This window comes from Ursus americanus, chromosome 1, assembly GCF_024610735.1.
Source record: "Ursus americanus isolate L20-20 chromosome 1, mUrsAme1.1.p, whole genome shotgun sequence".
Classification (NCBI taxonomy): Eukaryota; Metazoa; Chordata; class Mammalia; order Carnivora; family Ursidae; genus Ursus; species Ursus americanus.
The window spans coordinates 40,920,997-40,948,250 of record NC_142127.1 but is presented as its reverse complement, the minus strand read 5'-3'; the positions used below and the strand labels follow the sequence as shown (position 1 = coordinate 40,948,250).

At 36.0% G+C, this 27,254-nt stretch overlaps 1 protein-coding gene across 1 annotated transcript in view; it reads right to left on the bottom strand.

Moving 5' to 3' along the window:
* LOC148110745 (sodium-driven chloride bicarbonate exchanger-like) overlaps positions 1-27,254 on the bottom strand; it is a gene marked incomplete at its 5' end in the record, with an annotated part of 51,475 nt that overhangs the window by 7,608 nt on the left and 16,613 nt on the right. Inside the window, 2 exons of the mRNA XM_087860741.1 lie at positions 3,457-3,595; positions 18,025-18,171. Of these exons, the coding sequence (XP_087716867.1) occupies positions 3,457-3,595; positions 18,025-18,171 (286 nt within the window). The remainder of the gene's footprint in view (positions 1-3,456; positions 3,596-18,024; positions 18,172-27,254) is intronic.

The window sequence follows — 27,254 nt, the reverse complement described above, 5'->3', positions numbered from 1 at the left end:
TTCAGTTACCCTCCTCTTCAATGTCTGTTACTATTTTGATTGCTCATCAGATGTCTCCTTGAACCTCAAATAGCTGTACCATGCATAGGGTTCCAGAAGCATGGCTAAGAACACAGGTCCTATTTAATAACATTAGAGAATACTAATAATTAACTGGATCAACTTTTCTTTATAAATAAACAGCAATACATTTCGGTGGTTCAGGATAAACATGTTTTTCAGGTGAATCCATGAGAGCATGATAAAATCCTACCTGCTCAACTTTGATGAAGTGGAAGGGCTAGAGTCTAGTCTTGTTCTGCCATAACAGAGCTTCATGAGAGTGAGCAAGTCACAAGGAAGTTACTGCATAAAAGGAACAGATCACTATTTGATCTGGAAGATGAAAAATCACCAGCCATTTTAAGAATAAAGGAGTTACTCCTGACAAAATACACATTCCAATCTTACTTCTCAGCTCTATCATGTAGGATGACAGTGAAGAAAGGAATATAAAAGAAATGCTTCCAAAAAATACCTTTCAGCAATATAGAGACTCAAACTAACCAGTACTTCATCATACCTAACAGATATCCCTTCTTCCTGCCATCCAGGAATACCTAGTACTTCTCTAACCAGTTGAAGACAGATGCTTCCAGCCTTAAACAGGGAGGTTTGCACTTTAAATTCCTATCAACAACTCTAATCATGGGAGAGCAAAAGTCATAATGCTAATTGGTGGAGAAGATTACCATATATTGTTTTTCTGTCATCAAATAAAAAGGATGAGCATCATATTATATACATGAAGAAGTCCAAAGCATTTAGTTTTTGATGCAGTTGGAAGAAAAAAACAGGATAGATGGTTCTTAATCTTAAAATCTACCAAGTCATATAAAAACTACTTCAACTTTGGTTCTATATTTAATATATTATAATAGCTTCAGAAAGAAAGTGATTGACTTACATGATTTTTTTTTCTAAAAAGGGGAATCCAGACAGAATAACATACCACTAAAGTACTAAAAAAGGCAAATAAAGAAAATGATTTGACATAAAATAGGTAAAGGAAATGAACAACTTAGTTTACAGGGAAAAAAATTAAAGCATATTTTTGAAAAGATGTTCAATCTCACCAATAATTTTAAAAATGTAAATTACAACGAGATTATTTTTCATCTATAAAATTAGCAAAAAAAAAAAAAACGTAAAAGTTTGATGATTTAGTCTTGCAGGGGTTTGAGGAAAATAAGCACTCTCATACACTGTTCAGAGAAGTATGAATTACCAAAACATTTTATAAAGGCGATTTTGCAATATCTATCAAAATTTAAAAGCCTGCTGTCATTGGTACATAAGTTCCACTGTTAGAAACTCACCTTACCTAATGCCTACAAAATAACACCAAAACATACATGTGAATGATCACTGCAGCAAAGTTTGTAGCAAAAGTGTAAAACAACCTAAATCCCTATCAAGAGTGGCTAAATAAAGTTCATTCATATTGTAAAAGGTAATGCAATCATTAAAAAGATTGAGTAATCTGTATTGATAATATGGAAAATGCTCCAAATATATCATTAAATGAAAAAGTGAGGCACGAACATTGTATATAATCCCTATAGTATAAATTTTAAAAGGGCATACATTTTCATGCAGATCTAGGTATTAAAATTTTTATGAGAAGAGATACAAGAATAGTGATTACCTTTGAAGAGAGGTAATGTGAACAAGAGTAGAGGATACTTTTGCTTTTTTATCTTTCTATACTTTTGGAATTTTAAATTCTAGCAGTTCATTTTATTTTTTTAAATGTTAACAGAGGTGAACTAGGTAATAGCCATTTTAATTTTCTTCTATTTATTTCTAGTATTTTTTAAGTAAAAGGGACCTGTAAAGACCATTTAAAATATATCAAACAAGAATTAACTAACCCAGTATTATTTATACTATCATGACTGAACATTTAATTTCACACTAACTCTGGGTAGAGTTAAGGCAACGATTAAATGCAACTACAAGTTTCATATGACCCAGGGGTGTACCGTGGTTTTCAGAGGGCCATTCAATCCCCCGGCCACTAACAACTATGGCCAACAGAAAGGATTTCTAACAAGAGCTGTATGACCATGGAAGGGAGAACCTAACAAAAAAGTCAAACGCGTTCAAGCATATCCTGCCTCCTCTTCCTATACCGCCCTTTTTGCTTTTCTTCCTAGCTAAGTCCAACTCACTCTTCAAGAGCCAGCTCAGAGATCACCTCCTCTAGGAAAGCTTTTTTTTTTTTTAAAGATTTTGTTTATTTATTTGAGAGAGCGTGCGAGAGAAGGCACATGAGCGGGGTGAGGGGCAGAGGGAGAAGCAGACTCCCCGCTGAGCAGGGAGCCTGAAGGCAGACACTTAACTGACTGAGCCACCCAGGTGCCCCTCCAGGTAAGCTATCTTGATCCCTCTCCTTCACCCTTTGATTTAGATCCTTGCTACTCAAAATGGGATCCTCAAACCAAAAACATTGGTGCGACATCAGCTGGGAAGCTTATTAGAAATGCAGGATCTGAGATTCCATGCCTGAGGAGTACTGAGTCTACATTTCAGCAAGACCCCAGGTGATTTGTATTCACATTAAAATTTGGGAAGCAGTGGTTAAAGGACAACCCTTGGTGTGCCCACAATTCCTTGTGGACATTCATTCATGCATTCATTATACAGTATTTACAACTTTACTTGTCTAAATCCCTCATTAAACTGTGAGATTGTTAAAGGCAGGGTCTAAGATTTTTGTTGTTCTCTATCCCTTATACCTGGCACATAATAGATATTCCATAAATATTTGTTAAATGAATGAGCAAAAAGTTAAGAATGAATGAATGAATGAAAAGTAAATGCAAAATTTAGCTTATGATTGTTTTATAGTAATTCATCAATTATATGGCAATATAGAAATATTAATTACAGTTGACAGAAAAGTAATTTTTGAAGTTATTTTGAAAAAACACTGTGTTTAAATGTATACATAGCCTACAAACACATTACAAAATATTTTTACCTTCACCAAATAGTACATAAATAAATCCAGGACTATACCTAAAGCCTCTTATAATGTTTTCCCTTTCTTTAAAAAAGTCGCACACTCCAATTATCATATACTATCACTAGTTTGGGCACAGGCCAACAGTTGAAAAGATAGAAATAAATTACTTTTAGATACCTATTGTTTTCCTGATGACACACAAATTATGCTACAGTTTATCTTTCAGGCTGCAGCTGTTGCTGGCTCTGTGTCACTGTTTACTATAATTGCTGCCTTCAGATTTCATTCTGACCCATATCCCATTATAGGATATGCCCAGGCCAGATGAGCAATTTCAGAAATCCACAGCACGCATGGATGTTTGCAAAATCATGGCTTTACAAATCTCTTTTCCGATAGCATGAACATTGTTTAGTATACCTTCACCCTTCAACAAAAATCCTCACCTGGCTGTTTCTCGCCATTCAGCATCCTCACCTTCACGCCAGCAAATCTCATCCAGTTCTGTGAAAAGGTCATGAGGAATGTGTTCCTCATCATCATCCTCAGTTCCAAGAATAAACTGTACTCGCTGTGACGGGGTGTCTATAGAAAGTGAGAGACATGAACATGCATTACCATGACTTCAAGCTTAAAATTTCCTGGTCACCAACTTCGACATCACTCCCTGCCACCCCCCCTGCCACCCGACATCACTCCCTGCCACCCCCCCCAACTACAACAGTCATCTAGAGCAGACTTGGGAAATTAAAACTAAATTTAGAAAAAAGACAAACTAAATTTAGCATTACATGAAGTCTAGTACAATTTGGGAGCATAATTATGTAATATGCAAATATAAGAGTATATATATTATCAAAAATAATATTAAATGTTATGATTATTTTTGGCTTATTTATACTTATCATAGAAACTATTTCTGTATCTCCCTCACACACATACACACATTTTCTCTCATCATAAATGCTATACTTTACAGTAATATTCAGAAGAACAGACTACGATAAAACTCACTTATACTAAAACTACACCGGATGTAATTCACCATGAACTCCTTTGTGATGCTTTTTTTATAGTCACACCTTTGCCCCTTCCCCAACGCCTGACAACCACTCCTATAGTTTTGCCTTTCCCAGAATGCTATAAACATGGAAACCAAACCCAAAATCATCTGCATGCTACATCATCTACCGGTGGTGTTTGCTTAAACATTCAAAGATCTCTTACGACCATGACTATGGCACAAGTCACTATGTTCTTGGTAGGGGAGCAAAATAATGTGTGGTTTGGACACAACACACACAATCTCAAGGGTGCACATGATGTTCCTGGAAAGAACATGTTTTCACAATTTGGGGGGCTCTGGAGTGGAGACCTATATAATTTGGGGACATAGATTGACAGTGTTTCCTACAAGGCTTCCAGTCCAGCTAGTTGGCCTTAGAGTTTCCAGTTCAGTTCAGTTAACTGGGTTCCTGTTTTTACAGGGACTACTCGAGGACAGTTAGTCCATTCTGACCTATTTGCCCATGCTACCCGTGAGGTGGCATTCACTCATTCCACTGTGTGATGGCTACAGAAAAGAGGGTAGGGAAGACATCCAAAGGTGTTAATAGGTTTTTTTGTGTGTAGGAGATGAAGGCACTGAAGACATCCTGCGTTTCTGATAAACTTCTTAAGGTTAAAAGCATTGGTGGTAGAAGTCACCTAGCAGAGAATGGCAAGACAGTGGTCAATTAAATTTAAGGCACTTGTCACAGCTTGAGAGGCACATCAAGGTATTTTTCCTTTATGAGGAATACTCCAGGGGAAGTTCTGAAAGATCATTAAATTCCCTTCCATTCTCCTCATCAAGTGTGTTCCATTCCAGTAGCTATAACTTCACCTCCTTTCCGATTATCCCCTACTCTAAATATTCCCAACTTTATTTGTCCATTCTTTCACTCTCTGAGGATTAAAAAAAAAAAAAGAATTCATGGGGATTTTGCCTTCATTATTTCCTCTTTGGTTTGTATTTTTAAAAGATTATCTGATTGTTTACCTAGATATCTTTACTAGGTTGCTGGACACAAAATACAAAAGCCATTCTATCCCTATGCTGTAGTAAAAATTATTTAAAAATCTAGTAGGAAAAAAAATTCCATTTATTTTAGAAGCAAAAATATAAGGTTATCTAGGAACAAATTTTTAAAATTATGTAATACATTTGTGATGAAAATTATAAAACTTTATTAAATGATATAAAAGTAAACCTAAATAAATGAATGAATGTATAAATATGGAAAGGTTCAATAGTGGAAAAATTCATAAATTCAATGTTATTCCAACAAGACATTTAGTATTCTCGAATTTTTTAAAAATACAACAGAGGGGTGTCTGGATGGCTCAGTCAGTTAAGCGTCAGATCATGATGCCCGGGGCCCTGTCAGGCTCCCTGCTCAGCAGGAAGTCTGCTTGTCCCTCTCCCTCTGCCTCTCTCCCTGCTTATAGTGCTCTTTCTCATTCTCCCTATCAAATAAATAAATAAAATATTTTAAAATTAATTAATTTTAAAAAACACAAAAGAATGAGTACATCAATAACGAACATATAGTGATTATTGAATTTTATATTAAATTTTTTTGTGAAAATAAACCAATTAATGTTATTTACAAGATTAGGTTATAATAATCACAACTGAGGATTTCAGAAGTCAAAAGTGAGGGGCGCCTGGGTGGCGCAGTCGTTAATCGTCTGCCTTCGGCTCAGGGCGTGATCCTGGCGTTGTGGGATCGAGCCCCACATCAGGCTCTTCCGCTATGAGCCTGCTTCTTCCTCTCCCACTCCCCCTGCTTGTGTTCCCTCTCTCGCTGTCTGTCTCTCTCTCTGTCAAATGAATAAATAAAATCTTTAAAAAAAAAAAAAAAGAAGTCAAAAGTGAAAAATAGACAAATAATATAAAATAAAATAGAGCATAATACTTTCTGTATAAATAGATGTTTGTGGTGAGGCCCTAGACCCTGCCTATCTCATGAGCATTATCTTCTGGCACTCTTTCCCTTGTTATTCCATTCAGGGTACATTAGCTTTCTTCTGGATTCTTAAAAATACCATGCTCCTGTCCATGTCAGGGCCATTGCACACACTGTTTTCTCTAGCTCTCCTGTATATCTTTCAGCATCTACTTCAATGTAATATACTTCAGCAAGCCTATCCAAACAGCCTTACAAAATACACACACAAACACACATGTAAGCACATTCATATGCAAACAATTAAGTTAGGCATCTGTTATCCCAATTCACAGCACTCTGTACTTCTCCTAGTTACATTTATCTTGATAGTAATTTTAAATTGATTGTACAATAGTAAATTAAATATTTTAAATAGTCAAAATTAGTCTCTTGGAAAAAGGTAGGGACAAGTCCCGAGAGAGAAAATTATGCATGCAAAAATGCTTTTCAGATTATAAAGCATTATATAAATATTACTGATGATGATTGATGTTAATGCTAGTGGTACTGGTGATGGTTAAAATAATAATATAGGTCTGCCAAAATAGATTTAGAACTTGAAGTAGGGAGAATGAGAAAATAATAGTGCCATTGATTAAAAGAGAGTTGTAACATGGGTGGACCTTGAAAGCATTATGCTAAGTGAAATTAAGTCAGACAGAGAAAGATAAATACTGTATGATCTCACTTATCTGTGAAATCAAAACAAACAAAAAAAGAAACAAACACACACACACACACACAGAAACACACACACACACACACACACACACACACACACACACAAAAGAGCACCTACTAAACTCATAGAAAAAGAGATTTGTGGTTACCAGGGGCAACAGGCAGGTGAGGGGGGCTACTGGGAGAATTGGAAGAAGGTGGTTGAAAGGTATAAACTTTCAGTTATAAGATGAATAAATACCAGGCATGTAATGTAAACATGATGGCTATGGTTGACACTGCTGTATGATATTTAGGAAAGTTGTGAAGAGAGTAGATCTTAAGAGTTCTTATCACAAGGGGGGCGCCTGGGTGGCTCAGCCGTTAAGTGTCTGCCTTCTGCTCAGGTCGTGATCCCAGGGTCCTGGGATCGAGTCCCGCATCGGGCTCCCTGCTTGGCAGGAAGCCTGCTTCTCCCTCTCCCACTCACCTTGCCTGTGTTCCCTCTCTCGCTGTCTCTCTCTGTCAAATATATAAATAAAATCTTAAAAAAAAAAAAGAGTTCTTATCACAAGGAAAATTTTTTTCCGTCTCTTCTTTTTATTGTGTTTATATGAGATAATGGAGGGTGGATGTTGATTAAGCTACTCTGGTAATTATTTCACAATATATGTAAATCAAACCATCATGCTGTACACCTTAAATGGGATGTGTGTCAATTATTTCTCAAAAAAAAAAAAACTAGAGAAAAAGAAGGGTTGTCAGAATGAGAAGCACTATTACAGACTGAGAGCTCAAAAAACAACTTTTAGATATGCTTTATTTGAGGTGACTTTGGGACAAACATATAAAGATAGTCACAGGGAAGCTGGAGATTTGATTCTGGAAAAGAGGACAGGGTCAGTGATAGAGACGTGGGTGGCATTTAGAGAAGTCATATGATTATAATGAATGAGGACTCGAAAATGAAAGAATAGGGAGAGAAAAAGAGTCAACATTGGGGAAATAATCAGCTTTCAGATTTGGGAGAAGGAAGAGGGGTTAACAAAAGAATCAGAAAAGGAATAGACAGATACGTAAAAGGATCAATACATTAAATATTAATTAATGAGTACATTCCATATGTCAGGTTCTATTCTAGGCAGTGAATTAGACTGATGTAAACAGAAAAAAATCTCTGCCCTTGTAGATTGTAGAGCTGATGGAGAAAGTAATATAACAGGGGCCATGTTTGAAAAGGATTTCAAAAGAGCAAGAGGTAAATAATGCCAGATGTTATAGAATCGATAAGAACTGAATAAGACTACAGGATTTGGCTCGTCTAATGTTCAATAGTACCAGAATCCCAGGGAACATGTATTACTTTACTATCAGAAAGAAATAAATAAGCTGTTTCCATTTGGAATATAGACTATATTTTCAATAAATGGTTAGTTAAGAAAATCAAACTTACAGAGTTACAATACTGGAAGAAAATCCCTAATAGAATCATAATTGCAAATAAGCAAATTCCCTATTAAAGTTCATCTTTTCATTATTAGATATGTTACTTATATTGTTATAATTACATATTAATACCATGTTCTTAAGTACATTTTTCCTAACCATGAATGAAAATATTCTTTCTGTCGGCCCTGTTCCAAAGTTCTCTATTTTTTAGGCACTTTCTGGAGAATAGTCAATAAATAAGTTGAGAAATATATTTTTCATAACAACATAACAAGTACAATGGCAGAAGTGAATCAGGAAATTTACATTTTACATATGTGATCTTACTGTCATGAAGACATTTTTGCTCTATGCTCTATGACATTTAGCTCAAGAGAGTAAATTCACAAAATGACATGTTTACCATTATGCATTTCTGAATTACTGTATCCTTGTTTCTTCCTCTTTATCTTTGCTGTACTTTAGGTAAATCAATATTCAGATAATCTTATGAAATTGTTAAATAGTGACTATTTTAATGGTTCTGTTTCAAATTCATGTCTTCAGTCTTTGCAGATCAATAATATCTTCCATCTTCATTTGAACTTTAAAATTTTGCTCATATTTTTTGAAGTTATATATAGTCTGTTCATTTAGAGTCCTACGTTTAGAGTCCTACATTTCATTCATTTACATAATTGAAATAATATATTTACTGCTATTAATGCTAATTAGCTCATTCTTTTATAAGGTGGAAGATTAATAAAATAAATATTTCAGCCGAAGCACCAAGAACCAATAGGTATTTATCTACAAAGAGGACGTAAGACTACAAACAGAATTTACAAACCATGTCCCTAAAAACCTAGTTATCTAATTCTTCATCCATACTAAGGCTATAAAAGAGTCATAAGTTGAAAACACAAACATATTTTGGACAAGATTTTTTCAGAGAAAGCTATAATGTGAGTCCCAAGTCTCCTTGCTCCCCTACAAAGGCAGGGAAGAGGGGTGTCTGCCCCTCCCTCAAGTCAAGCAAGCAGAGCTCCAAGGGCATCAGAAGGGCTTGATATGCTTCCTGAAATGGACTGGGGTATGATTTCTGCCTGAGAAACACAAAGTCTGCCCAGCTGCTGATGGCTGAGATTGCTGCTTAGGTAACATACTCTTCTAGTATTTATGAAGGCAGGGAGAGTATGTGTATTTTCTGTGAATCATATATGGGCCACAGGAGAGAGAGACAGACAGAGACCCAGAGAGAAAAAGAATGTGGAATGTAGGCTTATCTTTGATCCTGTCCAAGAGGCTGCCAAGCAGCAGAGACAAGACTCAGCAGAAAGAATCTGTCACTATAGCTGAATGCCTATGGGGAGGAGGGGATGAGGAGGAGTAAATAATAAGGCAGAAGAGAGTGTTGGTGAGAGACCCTCTAGGGAAGAATGAGTAAATTCAAATTCTTATTAAGCCTAGAGAGTGTGATATCAGCTTGCAATAGTACTAGTTAAATCAAAACTTTCCTGCCCTACCCCCTTTAGCTCTTTTCATTTCCTATGCTCCAAATCTGACGGGATCAGAAACCAGAGTTAGGACAATGATGGAGCATCTGGAAAAAGAAGTTGAAGGTAGGAGGGAAAAAAAAGACAACTACATCCTCTTTCCTCAACTGCAGCAGGCCTGGGCAAGAAAAGAGGAAAAAGCCTTATGGTTAAAGCCAAGTTGAAACTTTCACTATTACACGAGACTAAATATTTTAGTTACTGATTAGAGGACTTTGAGTTACCTAAAAGTGACTAGAAAAGCTGGGGAGCAGCCTACCAGTGTTCTCATTCGGGAGCAGGATAACAATTAGACCCACTGAATAAATTCAAAGAGATGGTGTAAGACAGAAATAGTTACGATACTTATGATTAAGTCCCACAAGGAATATTCATTCAATGTAACAGTTAAAGAATCTTACAAATGATCATAATTCTTTTATATTCAGAAATGGGTCATTTTTTAAAAGATTTTATTTATTTATTTGACAGAGAGAGAGACAGCCAGCAAGAGAGGGAACACAGCAGGGGGAGTGGGAGAAGAAGAAGCAGGCTCCCAGGGGAGGAGCCTGATGTGGGGCTCGATCCCAGGACTCTGGGATCACGCCCTGAGCCGAAGGCAGACGCTTAACGACTGAGCCACCCAGGCGCCCCCAGAAATGGGTCATTAACCTTTAAACTCTGTTTTATTGAAATAGTAGTTGACTATGGTGAGATTATAAAAAGAGAGAAAAAAGACAAAACAGATTTTTAATTTATTAATATCTTCTATAGGTCAGTTATTTTCATATACTCTCTCTTGTATGTCTTACAGTAACCTAGCTGAAAGGGCAGGGGTATTAATCTTAAAATGCAGTGCAAATAATGAAGGAGCTGAAAAAACAGTACATGTATGTTCATGCATAGGGTGACTCATATTGTGAAGATGTCAGTTCTTCCCAATGTGATTGGGATTCTGTGCAATCTAATTAAAATCCCAGAAAGTTATTTTATGGACATCAACAAACTGATTCTAGAGTTTGTATGGAGAGGAAAATGATCCAGAATAGCCAACATAATACTGAAAAAGAAGAACAGTTAGAGAACTGGTACTACCTGACTTCAATGCTTACTATAAAGTGACAGTAATCCAGACAATGTGATATTGGTAAAAGAATAGACAAATAGATCAATAGAACAGAGACTCCAGAAATAAACCCCATAAATATAGTCAACTAATCTTTGATAAAGAAGCAAAGCAATACAATGGAGCAAAGATAGTCTTTTTAACAAATGGTGCTAGAACAACTGGATATCCACATGCAAAAAAAAAAAAATGAATCTATACACAGACTTTATGCCCTTCATAAAAAATAACTGAAAATGGATCATATTCCTAAATGTAAAATACAAATCTGTAAAATTCCTAGAATTTAACATAGGAGAAAACCTAGATGATATTCAGTATGGTGGTGCCTTTTTAGATACAACATCAAAGACACTATCTATGAAATAAAGAATTGATAAGCTGGAATTCATTAAAATTAAAAATTACTTAAAAATTATTTAAAAATTAAAGTAAATTAAAAATTTCTGCTCTGTGAAAGATAATGTCTAGAGAATAAGAATACAAGCTACAGAGTAGGAGAAAGTATTTGCAAAAGACATATCTGATAAAGGGCTGTGATCCAAAATACACAAAGAACATTTAAAACTCAACAATAAGAAAACAAACAGCCCAATTTAAAAGATGGGCCAAAGACAGAAGACACAAACAGACATTTCTCTGAAGAGACATTCAGATGGCCAATGGACACATGGAAAGATGCTCAACATCACTCATCATCAGGAGGATCAAATCAAATCAAAACTATAATGAGATATCACCTCACATCTGTCAAAATGGCTAAAATAAAAAATACAAGAAAAAACAGGTACTGGCAAGGATGTGGAGAAAAAAGGAATCTTCTTGCACTGTTGGTGGGAATGCAAACTGGTGCAGCCACTGTGGAAAACAGTACGGAGTTTCCTCAAAAGTTAATAACAGAACTACCTTATGATCTAGCAATTGCACTACTGGGTATTTACTCAAAAAATACAAGAACACTAATTCAAATGGGTACATGCACCCCTATGTTTATAGCAGCATTATTTATAATACCAAATTATGGAAGAAACCCAAGTGTCCAATGATAGGTGAATGGATAAAGAAGTGGTATATATATGCAATGGAATGTTATTCATTGATAAAAAAGAATGAAATCTTGCCATTTGCAATGACATGGATGGAGGTAGAGAGTATAATGTTAAGCTACATAAGTCAGAGAAAGACAAATATCATATGATTTCATTCATATGTGGAATTTAAGAAACAAAACAAACGAGCAAAGGAAAAAAGCGAGAGAGGGACAAAACAAGAAACACTTTTAACTATAGAGAACAAACTGATGGTTACCAGAGGGGTGGTGGGTGGTGGGATGGGTGAAATAGGTGATGGGGATGAAGGAGTGCACTTGTTGTGATGAGCACCGGCTGATGTATGGAAGTGTTCAATCACTATATCGTACACCTGAAACTAATATAACACACTGTGTATTAACTGTATTGGAAATAAAATAAAAACAAAGAAAGAAGAATATAATAAATGAACAAATGAATAAACAAATAAACATGAGCCAAAGACCTTAATAGACACCTCACTAAATAAGATAAACAGATTGCAAATAATCCTATGAAGAAACTCTCCACATCGTATGTCATCAGGGAAGTGCAAAGTAAAACAAGATACCATTGTGCACCTATTAAAATGGCCAAAATACTGACCACACCAAATGCTGGCAACGGTGTGGAACAAGAGGAACTCTCATACATTGTTGGTGGCAATGCAAAATGGTACTGGCACTTAGAAGTGGTTTCTTACAAAACTAAATAACATTTTTACCATATTACCCAGCAATCACACTCCGTAGTATTTACTCAAAGAAATTAGAAACTATGTCTGCAGAAAACCTGTGCACAGATGTTTTTAGCAGCTCTATTCATAAGTGCCCAAACTGGGAAGAAACCACCAAGTTGCTCAGTAGGTGAGGATAAATAAACTGTGGTACATTCAAACAATGAAATGCAACTCAGAGCTAAGAAAAAATAATCTATCAAGATAGGAAAAGACATGAAGGAACCTCAAATGCATATTCTTAAGTGAAATAAGCCAATCTGAAAAGACTACATGAGTGTATAATTCCAACTACATGACATTCTGGAAAAAGGAAAACCAGGGAAAGAGTAAAATGTTCAGTGTTTGGCAGGGGGTGTGAGGCGGAATGAATAGGCTGAGAACAGAGGATTTTTAGGGCATTGAAAATACTCTGTATGATATTATAACAATGATATATGCCATTACACATTTGTCCAAACCCACAGAATTTACAACACCAAGAGTGAGCCCTAAAGTAAACCACTGAACTTTGGGTGATTATGATGTGTTCATGTAGGCCCATCCTTGGTAAAAAAAAAATATACCATTCTGGTGGGTGATGCCGATACTGAGGGAAGCTCTGCATATGTGGAGGCAGGAGGTATATAAGAAATCTCTATACGTTCCTCTCAACTTTGTTCTAAACCTAAAACTGCTCTAAAAGATAAAGTCTTTTAAAAAATAGGATGCCTCAGTTTTTAAATGCTATTGTTCACACTAATATGCAGTCTTTATCTTATACATGACTATATATATTCAAGAAGGAGAAAAAAGAAATTACATTTATATAGCATATTTGCTTCAGGTGTTATTTCTTTTTTAGAAAGTTAATAGGGGCACCCGGGTGGCTCAGTCATTAAGCGTCTGCCTTCGGCTCAGGGCATGATCCCCGAGTCCTGGGATCGAGCCCCGTATCAGGCTTCTCCACTGGGAGCCCGCTTCTTCCTCTCCCACTCCCCCTGCCTGTGTTCCCTCTCTCTCTGGCTGTCTCTCTCTCTGTCAAATAAATAAATAAAATCTTAAAGAAAAAAAAAAGATCAATGGTTCTTGATCCTAGCTGGATATTAAATCACCTGGGATACTTTAAAAAAAATACCATTGTCTAAGGAAATACCCAATATTAATTAAAGTCTTTGAGGGTGGGGTCCAGCATAAATATTTTTTAAAGATTTTATTTATTTATTTATCTGAGAGAGAGAGAGAAAGTGGGAGGGAGGGGCAAAGGGGAAGGGGAAGGGAGACGGAGAGAATCTCAAGCAGATTCAATGCTGAACACAGTGCCCGATATGAAGCTCCATCTCGTGACCCCGAGATCATGACCCAAGCTGAAACTAAGAGCCATACGTTTAACTGACTGAGCCACCCAGGTGCCTCCAAGGATCAATATTTTTTAAAGCTCCTCAGATGATTCTAATGTATAACAGGGTTTGACAAGGAATGTTCTAGAGCTTCACTTATCAAGTTTTAGTGTATATGTAAATTACCTAAGTATATTATTGAAGTACAGATTCTGATTCGAAATGTCTGGGGTAGGGCCTGAGATCCTGCATTTCTAACAAGCTGAAATGTGATGCTAATAATGCTGGCTCATGGACCACACTATTTTTTTTTTAATTTTTAAAAATATTTAAAGTAGGTTCCATGTGCAGTGTGGAGCCCAATGCAGGCTCACAATCCTGGGATCGAGACCTGAGCTGAGATCAAGAGTCAGACGCTTAACTGATTGAACCACCCAGGCACCCCGGACCACACTTTAAATAGCAAAGTTTCTAGAACAATGGATCTCAAGCTTGGCTGCATATTAGAATTACCTAGTGGTACTTAAAAAAATACCTACATTTAGCCTCACCCCCAGAGATTCTGATTGGTATGGAGCTTGGTCATTAATATGGTCTTAAAACTCCTAGGTGTTGTCAATGTTGAGAACCACTGTTCTGAAAAGCTGACACACTGCATACAGCAATGGGGGGGGGGGAGGGGATGTCCGAAGCAAATGGAACAAGTTTATTTATGTTTGTTTACTAAGCATTTGTAGGTTGATATGAACATATTTTCTCAAATACTAGAAGATAACGAAAATTCAAAGTAACGATTAAAGTCCAACATATGTAATCCATTCTCAGAATCTAAGAGGGAATCTGGACCAACTATAAGCAGATGAAGGACCGAATGAGAAAAATCTACCTAATTGTCTCTTTATTACATTCCTAGACTCCACCTCATGGGGAAAAAAAAAAAAAAACCAACCTTAAAATGTCGAGGACACTTTTACACCTCCACTCTCTGTCCACTGATGCAGAGACAACCATCCTATATCACACACATGAGGATACCCAAGAGTATTTTCTTTACACAGTCCCGACAATAGTCATTCTACCTCTGGCTGAAGTACATGGCATTTGGAGGATTTTAATGCCCTAACTATACACAGTGATTGAAACAAGGAGATATTGATGGTAGTGCCTCTCTGAGAAAAATAATTGGGAAATTGTACAAATAGTACAAATCAATGGAGAATCAAAATAATCTCAATAGCCCAAAGGAAGATCACACCTCTGATAATTATCTACTTCAGGAATGAAAGAAAATGTCCAGAAATAGCTGGAAATCATCAATAGACTATTAAAACAGAGACTCTATCAAGCAGAACAAGAAAAACTAATTAGGAAAGGACAGGAAGAAATATAAAGAAAGGGGCGCCTGGGTGGCTCAGTCAGTTAAGCATCTGCCTTCAACTCAGGTCATGATCCCAGGGCCCTGGGATCAAGTCCCACAATGTGCTCATGCTCAGCGGGGAGTCGGCTTCTCCCTCTGCCCCCGCCCCCACTCATTCTCTCAATCTCTCTCGCTCGCTCTCGCTCTCTCTCTCAAATAAATAAACAAAATTAAAAAAAAAAGAAATATAATGGGAATAGTATTAGATAAGAAAGAACTTACAGAAAACTAAAAATGCAACCACAAAAATCAAAACCAAAAAGAGAAATAGCAAAATGCAAAACTGATATTGCGGAGAATCAAATGGATAATATGAGAAACTAACTTTAAACTGTAAAGGAAAAAGACAAAGAAAAGATATCACTAACCCAACATTCAGATAATTAATATTCACAAAGAATCATAAAATAGAAAAATGTGTTGTAAGTGGAAAAATATCAGTGTATGCACATTGGAAAGGCTTTTTAATACACCCACCAGTAGGTCTGTCTTAGCAATTCTCTTAATTAAAGGGACCCAGAAAAACGTCTATATAAGCATTCAGGCTTAAAAGATACAACCTTAAAAAACGAAGAAAAAAAAACACAAAAGACTTCTCTGTAACACTTACTGAAAACAGATATTGAATAACACAATATATATAGAATATTAAGAGTAAAATTGATACCTCAAACTTGATATGCCACTAACTTCATATCTGAATACAAGGGGATGACTAAAGGGGTACTGTGGGTTTGCGAGAGGTCAGGGACTGTTCAAAATGACAAGAGACTCAATCATGTTTAAGAGATAGTGAGAATAGGGGCGCCTGGGTGGCACAGCGGTTAGGCGCCTGCCTTCGGCTCAGGGCGTGATCCCAGCGTTACGGGATCGAGCCCCACATCAGGCCCCTCCGCTATGAGCCTGCTTCTTCCTCTCCCGCTCCCCCTGCTTGTGTTCCCTCTCTCGCTGGCTGTCTCTATCTCTGTCAAATAAATAAATAAAATCTTTAAAAAAAAAAAAAAAAAGAGATAGTGAGAATAATCCAGTTGAGAGGAAAAGGTCAACTAGATTATAAATTGTGTGCATTTCCAGGTGGGAAGGAACAGGAAATAAACATAATTGAAAAGAAAACTCCCTTATTGCATCAAGAGAAAGTTGCAGATGTAGGCACATAGGTATGTTTAATAGGACAGAAGCTGAATGAGTTCATTCTGATGACATACTTTCCCTCCAAAGTAGAAAGCATCTGCTAAATGATAGTGAAAAAAGAGATGGTGGAGAATGATGAAAAGGTTTGAAAAAAAGTTAGTTTAAAAATCAAAGAAATGCAATAGAACTGAATAGGCGCTGTCGAAGGTCAATTACATCATGAATTTAAATAGTTACAATCCGCCCTGTTGAATGATTACATCCAGCACAGCGTGCTCATTGGGGCCACATTGAGAAAGCAGGAACACAGAGGGATCCCAACATGAGTACGGTTAAGTGGGAGTGAAGGTATGAATAAAATTAAAACAGGGAACCTATGCTATTGAGAATATTAGCAAAAGTATTACTAAAATTATAGGCTACGAAATCAGAATAGGATAAGAAAATAAAGAAAGACGATAGCATGGACAGAAAAAAAAGTGGAGATGTCAAGCATTTGCACAGGCAGGCAAGCAGGAGAGATGCATGGTCAGAAAGCAAAGTGAATGTACTGATGACCTCAGAGGCAGAGTAATTCCAGATGAGTGGGCGAGCTAGGTGCAGTGAAGGAGAAGGTCATAGGAGATGGGAATGTCAAGAAATGCAAAGCCAGGTTCTTGGTTATATCATGTACACAGGCTCTCATAGCACTTAGAAATTGTTAACAACTACCATATCACTATATTTTGATGTTCTTTATCTATTTCCAGATGAAGAACATTTAAAATAGTAGAATGTCCATGTCCTAAGAGGGAAATTTGGCCAGTATCAGCAATAGTATATGGGAACTTAATATAGGCATCCCCCCCCCCGGGTTTGTTTGGTTTTTTTTAAGATTTTATTTTATTTATTTGACAGAGAGAGAGAGACAGCCAGGGAAAGAGGGAACACAGCAGGGGGAGTGGGAGAGGAAGAAGCAGGCTCCCAGTGGAAAAGCCTAATGTGGGGCTGGATCCCAGAACTCCAGGATCACGTCCTGAGCCGAAGGAAGACGCTTAATGACTGAGCCACCCAGGCGCCCCCTCCCCAGGGTTTTTAACTACGTAGAGCAAAGACTATTATTTGTATGTATTATCAAGAGTTTATACAACTGGGGTTCCTGGGTGGCTCAGCTGTTAAGCATCTGCCTTCGACTCAGGTCATGATCCCAGGGTCCTGGGATCCAGCCCTGCATCAGGCTCCCTGCTTGGCGAGAAGTCTGTTTCTCCCTTTCCCACTCCCCTTGCTTGTGTTCCCTCTCTCACTGTCTCTGTCAAATAAATAAATAGAATCTTAAAAAAAAAAAAGAGAGAGAGAGAGTTTATACAACTAAGTTTTACAACTTATGTGTATTTCCTCAATCACAAATCTAAGCCAATTCTTACCTTTACAAAGCCCAACCCAAGAAAAATAAAGATCAAGGTTTTTCTCTCTCACTTCTCCCCATCTGACCAACCGATGTCTCTCGTAAAGTATGAACAATTTTATTAGTATGAGGTATGACTGCTAATTATGGATTTAAGCAAGTATAATGTTATTACCATTGTAAATTTAATAAAAAACAACAAGAAAGATTCTTACCAAAGGAAGGTGACTCCCTCCCATCCTCTAATCCCGAATCTCTTTCTCTGTCTCTCTTTCTGTGTTTATGACCACGATGCCTGTGACGTCGATGGCTTTTTCTTCCTCCCAGGGGCACATGAACTCCAATAAATAGTGTCCGATGACCTTCATCAGAAGCAAATGCATAAATTAAACTCTGAATTATTCCAAAGCACAGAAGATGATGATTTACTTATCAATGGAACTCAATTCAATTCAATCTAGCAAACCATTTTTTAATGTTTATGGTATGTAAAGCTTGCGACTTGGCATGTGTTTTGGCACTTAGACCTATTGAAATATACCACAGATCTATCACAAACATTTACAATACTAATTGTTTGGTTATATATCTTATAATCACCATTAATTTATTGTCTTAATCTCTCTGTGTCTACTCCTCAAAGTTTATAATTATACTCTTCTCATTAAGAAAATTTATTCTATTTTCTCCCTCCCTCAATGTGTTATCTCACCATTTCCCTTCCCTTCACATTTAAGTATGTGGAACAATCACTGTCTCATAAAACAGATTTCACCAATGTCCACAGTAATGCCAAATCCCATGGAATTTTTTTGGTTCTATTATTTCTATCTGTGGCACTTGATACTTGACCACTCCCTTCTCTATGGCCACTTTCTTTTGGTACTCCTCCTTCTTCTCCTTTGTTTTGTTCATATTAGTTTCCTTTGCCAGTTCTTCTTCTATTTACCCACTCAAGGTTGGAGATCCGCAGGCTCTATCTTTGACCTTTTGATCAGCGGATACATATTTATTACAGGCTCTGGGACCTAATATTTGATGCCAAATTGCTCTCCTGGACTGCAGGCGTATGTATCCATCCACCTATTAAACATATTACTTGCATATCCTTCCCACAGATATGTCAAACTCAACATGTCCATGGACTCATTCTTTTCTCTGTCTCCCAAGTATCAGCCATCTATCATCTATCTTAATAAGTGTGCCATCTATCCAATCATCTCAAAGTCCATCTAATTTATCACCAGGTCCTCCTTTATATCTCTAGAATCCATTCCCTCTTCAGTATCCCTAGTGCTACTATCTTAGTTAGACTCTGATCATTTTCTACCAGGACTATTAGAACATTCTTTTTCCTGCTTTTTTTTTTCTTTCCTAGCTACACTCTTGTCCCACCTTTTATCCATCCTGAATTGCTGACGGCTTTTTTTTTTTCCCAAAAAAATGCAAGTCTGATTACATTACTTCCCTGCTTTAAACTCATTGATTATTCTCTGTTGCCTATACAATAAAGTTTTTAGTGCTCTTTAAGGCCAAATAATATCCGACATCTGCCTATATCTCTGGCCAGGCTTCTAAATACACTCTGCCTCAAATACTATAAGCCAGTGTGAGCCCCTTCATCCCTTGTCCAGATGTTCTCAAGTCTCTGTTTGTACTGAATACTATTCTTCTTCTTCCAACTGTAGGAAATGTCTATGTCTCTCCTATCTGATGAATACCTACTCACCTTTCAACTCTCAGTTCAAGGATTATGCCACCTATAAAATTTTCTATACACGCTCACTCTAAATACAGTTGACCACTTTCTTCCTTAAGGACCCTCTAAATACTTAGTAACTCTTGACTGTATTTATTTACCTAAAAGTAGTTTTCTTCTTATAAATCTTCTCTGAGAAGGACTTAATGTTAGTCAATTTGTATCTTTAGCATCTGACACACTGCCTGGCAAACAGTAGATGCCTAACAAATGTTTACCGAAATAACAAACATTTTATCGAGTGGTATTGTGCTAGGTATCAAGAATACAAACATAAACAAGATATTATTTTATTTTTATAAATCAGCAGGTCTTTGCCCCCTCCCCCCGACTTATGTAAAAAGTGGAACTCACAAGTGTGATATATTGCCCTGGGTATCCCTTCCCTGAACAAACATATCAGAATAAATGAAGAGAAGACATGAACCCCAAAACAGACATACGTTAATTTATGCATTCAATACAATCACAAATTTCTGACATTATTGTTTCAACATAACTAGAACAAATAATCTAAAATTTATAAGGAAAAACCACAAGAGAAATAACCAATAACATCCTGATGAAGTTTAAGGAGGGAGAATTTACCTTATGAAATATCAAGATATACCACAAAGTTGTATACTTAAAATAATTCACAAATTTGGTATCTTAAATTTTCCTAATTTCAAATTACTTAGATAATCATTACATTGTTACTTTCTAATATGTTGAAGGTTGTTAATCAGAGGGAATGTGTGCAGCAAGAAAGAGAACTCAGATGGATCCTTGTGTGACACTAGCATTTAAGAGTCAGAAAAAAATTAAATGCTTAAAAGTTAAAAGAAGAAGGAAGTCACAGACTTTCAATTAAATGTGGGAGATTAGACACCCGCTCTTTACCTCTATTGTGTCTGCACACTGTCTTCTTAATGCCAAGTTAGGGAACAATTCCTTAAAGAACACTAATCATAAAAGAAATGATTAATAAGTTACATTACATTTAAGTCAGGAACTTCTCTTCATTATAAGAGTTGGGAGGGCCACAAGGCATAAAAGTATATTTCTAACACATATAACTGATAAAGGACTAATAAGAAAGATATAAAAAGAAATCCTACAAATCCTAAGAAAAAGATGAAAACCCAATGGGAACATAGACAAAAAACTTAAATAGGCACTTAATAAAAAGGAAAATACAAATTGCTAATAAATGTGGGAAAAGGTGCTCAACTCCACTAGTTCTCAGGGATGGAAATTCAAACCATAAAGAGATATCTCTATACTCCCACCATCTTGGCAAAAATTGAAATGGTTGACAATTCTATGTCTTGGTGTGGTGCAGACCAGTTTCTCATATAGTACCAGTAGTATTATACAAAACTACTTTGAAACAGTATAACATTCTTTATTGAAATTGAAAATATGCATACTTTATAACCCAGCAATTTCCTTTGACCTTAGAGAACTGCATGAAGATGTTTAAAAATATAAGAGACATGTTTAAGAATCTCTACAGCTGCACTGCTTATAAAGACAAAGGGCTGGAAACAACCCAAAAATCCATTAACAGAATGTATAAAGTAGGAGATACTCACACAATGGGATATATACAACAATAATGAACAAATCATAGATACGCATAACAACATACATGAATCTCATAAACACAAATCCAGCAAAAAATATATATATAATAGAATTTCTTTTATAAGGCTTTAAAAATAGGAAAACTAAAATACATTGTTCAGAGATGCATACACAGGAAAAGATCAATACAACAGTCAGAAAACGTGTTATTTCTGGCATAAAGGTGAATAGGAGCTGTGACTGGGCAGAGGCACATGAGGAGCTTCTGGCATGTTAGAAATGTTCTGTTTCTTGATACAAGTTTTTGCTTCAATAATATTTAAAATTTATACATAAGCTTTCTGTAACTTTTAGTACATATGTTTCATTTCAAATTTTAAAAAATTAAAGAAACCAAAGAGGGAGAGCTTCAAGAAGGGGACAGTTACAATTCATATGCTACAAAGGAGTCAAACAAGATTCAGACTAAAAATTAGCCATTACAGTTGTAAATTAGTGTTTATCTGTTACCTTCAGAAAAGCAACTTTAGTGAATGAGAAAATGAGTAAAACTGAGGAAGTTTAGGCAATGAATATTTCTTAGACTTGAAAATAAAGGCTTTACAGAGGGTGGTACTTGAACTAAATCTTAAGATTGCAAAGGTTTCTAATAACCACTGATTAAGATAACCATTCTCCAGATGGACAAAGATAAGGGGCACCAGGCACCTTAGGTCCAAGTCCAGAGGGCCTGGCTGGGATAGTGAATATTGTCTTTGTTTATGAAATGTAGATTTGATGGGCATGTGCCAAAAGTAACATCCTAAAAAGTTGCCAAGTCAAGGCTAAAATAAACCATCTGAAACCACATCCAAGCATAATCAGATAAAAGGATGCCAAGACACACAGCTAACTGATGTCTTGAGGACATTAAATGCACGGAAGATCAAACTGAAAGTTTCCTGAGGCAGAATCTTGTAAGGCTGGTTAAAATATCAAAACTCACTTGGGTAAATAACTATGATTGAATTGCTGGATCACATGGTAAGCTTATGTTTACCTATATGAGAAACTGCCAGACTGTCTTCCAAAGTGGCTGTACCATTTGCATTCCAACCAGCAATGAATGAAAGTTCCTGTTGCTCCATAATCTTGCCAACATTTGATGTTGTTAGTGTTTTGGATTTTAGCTATTCTAATGGGTGTGTAGTGATATCTCACTTTTAATTTGCAATTCCCTAATGACACACAATATTGAGCATCTTTTTATATGCTTATTTACTATCTGTATTTCTTCTTTGGTGGGGTGTCTGTTCAGATTTTTTCCTGTTTTGTAATCGGATTTTTGCTTCCTTATTGTTCAGTTTTAAGGGTTCTTTGTATATTTTGGATATAAGTCCTTTATCGGATATGTCTTTAGCAAGAATTTTCTCTTTAGCTTGTCTTTTCATTCTTGTAACAGTCTTTCATAGAGTATATTTTCTAATTTTAAAGAAGTTCAATTTATCAATTTTTCTGTCATCAATTGTGTTTTTGATGTTGTATCTTAAAAGTCATCATCAGACTCAAAGTCACCTAGATTTTCTCCTGTGTTATTTTCTGTAAGTTGCACAAGTTCCTGTTTTACATTTAGGTCTATGATCCATTTTGAGTTAATTTTTGTGAAAGGTGTAAGACCTGTGTTTAGATTTTAATTAAATACTGAATTCACTCATTAGGTATTTGTCCCAATGAGTTGAAAGCTAATGTCCACATAAAAACCTGCATACGAATGTTTATTGCAGCTTTATTAATAATTGTCAAAAAATGGGAAACAACTAAGATGTCCTGTAAATGAATAAACAAAGTGTGGTATGACCATACAATGGCGTATTATTAAACAATAAAAAAGAAATGAGCTATTGACTATGAAAAGACATGGAGAAACCTAAAATTCATATTGCTAATTGAAGAAGTCAGTGAAAAACCTATGTGCTGCAGGATTCCAACTATATGAAATTCTGGAAAAGGTGAAGCTATAGAGACAGTAAAACTACCAAATGTTTCCAGGGGTTCAGGGATAGGTGGTAAGGATGTTTAAGTAAAGCACAGGGCATTTTTAGAGAAGTGACACTATCTTGTATGATACTGCAATGGTGGATATGTAATATTACACATTTGTCAAAACCCCTAGAAATATAAAAAAAAAACCAAAGAGTGAACCCTAATGTAAACTATGAAATGCAGTTAAAAATTATCTTCTAATACTGGTTCATCAATTGTAACAAACGTATTTCACTAATAAAAATGTTAGTAATAGGGGAAACTGTGTGCAGGGAGGAGAGGGGTACATGGGAACTTTCTGTACTTTCTGCGCTATCTCTGCAAACCTAAAACAGCTCTAAAAAATAAAGTCTTTTAATTAAAAAAAAAATCAAGACTCATAGCTCATAGTAGATTACACTTCAGGGGGAGAGGACAAACACCATGTTCTTATGGTTATATATTTTGTAAAAATTTATTAATGTAAAATACTTTCATGATGGGAGGCACTTGAGTGTCTGTGGACATGTTGAGAAACTAAGAGGAAACAGAGGTGTAGATACATTTAGCTTGGATTTAATGGACTATAGTTACGTGATTTGCAGGCACGTCCATATATGAGTAAGTTACTGTTAGCTATCCTGGAATTGGAATAGCTTCCAGGAATACTCACTGTGCTAAATTCACCTGACATTGTGACACCAAGGTTCGGGGCTGAAGTATCACAACATGCAGAGCATCACAATCTGCCTCACATTGGAAGTATGTGGGTAGTAGAAAAGAAGCAAAATTTCAATTGTATAAAACTGGAGTTCACCTTCAGGAAATTTCTCTAAATCTTACAGGTTATATACACAAGAAGCTTGACAGAAGTTTTCTTAAATTTTAAGACAACTCCAAAAATTTTTGTGAAATTATAAATAAGTTGTGAGGTTGAAAGAAACCTTTCTAGACTACATTAGTAAAAAAAAAAAAAATTAGTGAATAATGATAAGGTTAGAGTTAGTTTTCCATATCCTCAACAGAAAACGATATTTAAAAATCCTTGACATTAGGGGTCAAAAATTTAGAGGGAAAATTATTACAGAGCTATGTCAGTTCATTTTTTAAAGTATGCTATTTCTCCAAATGTTACAATTTTATGCTATTTATCACTTTCCAAATAAATATTTGTTGATATTTTTCTCATTCTAAATAAATATCCACCTTTGTACCTAATTTATATTTAAATGTTGATTTTTTTCCCCTAGAAAACCCTCAAAAATGCATAAGTTTCAGGTCCCACAAAACTTACATCTGTCCTAAGGCCACCAATTTTGTGTCTCCATCTCAAACCTCTTTCCCAGACTCCAAACTGGCATATCCAAGCACTCACCTGACACCTCCACTGCATGTCTAAAATACAGCTGAAGATCAACACGTACAAGACTAAACTCCTGGGGCGCCTGGGTGGCTCAGTCGTTAAGCATCTGCCTTCAGCTCAGGGCATGATCCCAGGGTCCTGGGATCGAGCCCCACATCAGGCTCCCTGCTGGGAGCCTGCTTCTTCCTCTCCCACTCCCTCTGCTTGTGGTCCCTCTCTTGCTGGCTGTCTCCTTCTGTGTCAAATAAATAAATAAAATTTAAAAAAAAACAACTAAACTCCTAGTCTTCTCCATTCCAACTCTGTCTTATAAGATTGTGCTCCCCCACAATCTTGTCCATCTCAGTTGATGATAAAACAATTTTCTACTTGCTCAGAACAAATATCTTGGAGTCATTGTAGACTCCTCTTTTTTTCTTAAGCCTACAACCAATCCAATAGGAAACCTATTGGAGCAACCTGCAAAATATATCCAGAATTTGTCCACTTATCATTTTACTTCACCACCCTGGTCAGGGCCACATCATACCCAACCTGGGTGACTGCAACAGTCTCCTGACAGGCCTTCATGAGTCTACCTTTAGCCCCATGGTCTGCACCAAACACAATAGCCAGTGTACTCCTCTTAAAATTCAGATTAGATCATGTCATACATTTATCCTTCTAATGTTACCCTATTTTACTTAGAGAAAAGGACAAGATTTTTCTAGGGCTTTCGAAGGACTTCTGTGATCTGCACACCCCACTTCTATTAGGTCTCTGATCTCCTGCTATCTCCTCCTCACCCCACTTCACTTCAGCCACACTGGACTCCTTGCTGTTCTCACTGCCACCCTGGGAACTTGCCTCTGTCTTTTTCACTGCCTGAAATATTCTTCCTACTTGGATAAATTCCTCACTTCTTTCAAGACTTTGCTCATATTTCACCTTCTCGATGAAGCCTACACTAAACACCTACTTATTATTACACCCTACCCTTTCTGACCCTTTATACTTCTCAGACTCTTCTATTTTTATTTTTTCTATAGCACTTACATACCATGTAATTAACTTATTATATTTAGTGTTTACTTTCTAGTTTCCCTCCAAAGTTTTTTGACACTAATGTATCCCAAAAGTACCTAGAACAGTGCTTGATACTTCTTAATGCTCAACAAATTTTTGAGTATATAAATCTTTTGCATAAATAGAGATGATATTTTTAAGTAAAATATATAGATAACAGACATAATAATGCATTGACTACAAAACACACTAAAAAACTTAAGAATGGAAAAAGGGGTATGACCACAAATTTCAAAGCAACAGTAATGAAAAGGCCACAATTTATGGCTATGAAACCACAGAGAAAATATTTCCTGTTTCTGCATGGTTAGAGACTTCTAAAGCAAAGAAAACTGGATTCTGGATTAAAGGACAAGCTTTGGAAGTTCAAGATTGACTAAAAGAGACTTTCAAAGAGATGTAGACATTTATCTTCCAGATTTATGTCTTTACATTGCAAAAAATAATAAATCCCCATACCTACTGGTTTATATTCCAAAGGGTTTAAATTAGGGAATGTCTTCTCTTCTACCTTGAGATTTGATTATATAAGGTAGATAAGATTCTCTCTCTCTCTCTCTCTCTCTCTCTCTCTCTCTCAGGAGCGGGAAAGGCAGCTGTAGAGAAATTCCTATATAAACTCCCAGATTCATAACTTTAGGGCTCCCCTCCTGTGCATATAAACATCTGGTTCTCATCACATCACCTTAAAGGGGAGGAAGGGGGCACGGAGAACTAATGTGCTTATTGCTATAAGTAGAAAGAATCAGCCTCCAATCCAGAAACCACCTCATGTTTGGTTTTAGAACAAAATTAATAAATGTAGATATTAAAAACCTCAATGAATTTAAGACACTCTACAAAGATTATATGAGAATAGAATAGATATAAAATATTAAATATGAGACCTATTACATAGCAGACACTCATACTTGCTAGTTCCCTTTCCCCTTCATACTGCTCACCCCTCAGTGGCTCAAAGGAACAAGAAGACAGAATAAAATTTTCTTGTCCTATCTCATTATCTTCCTGTTTCCTTCTATGTTGCCAGCTTTCCTAATCCCAACTATAATAACCCTGGCTTAAGCAACAAGAGAATCACATTAGATCCTGTGGAAAACAGTATACAAATAAAATTTCTAGATTAACATTTCCATAAATTTTTCCAAAAACATTATATCCAAAATTAAATTTTCCATCCTAGTAGACATCACTTAAGACAAAGAATTCAAATAACTTAATGATAAATGTCATTGTTCAAAAATCACTTGAATATTATTAAACCTAAACTATTTTTAAGATTATATAGGGAACAATTTTATTTTATGATAGACAAAGTCCAAAAATTTAGTTAAAGGAGGGAATCTCCTCAAATGAACATTTCTTAATTAATCAAAATAGTCAATAATTAATTTCATATCATGTCAAAACCCCAAAATTAATAAAAATGCAAAATCATTTAGATACAAGTATATTTCAAAAATATTAGTAAGAATGGGACAATGCTACTAAAAGATTTTTTTGAGATAAGCACAGAACACTAGCATTTATTCAGAATTTACTTTTATGTCACCTGAGAGAAAATACAGTTCCCCATTAGAAAAACAAAGGTTCATTAAAGGTAACATTGCTTTCTGAGTAAAATTTTGTTAACAAATCCTGGATTTTTGACACTTAAATTGTGTGGACACAATCTTGCTAAGCAGATA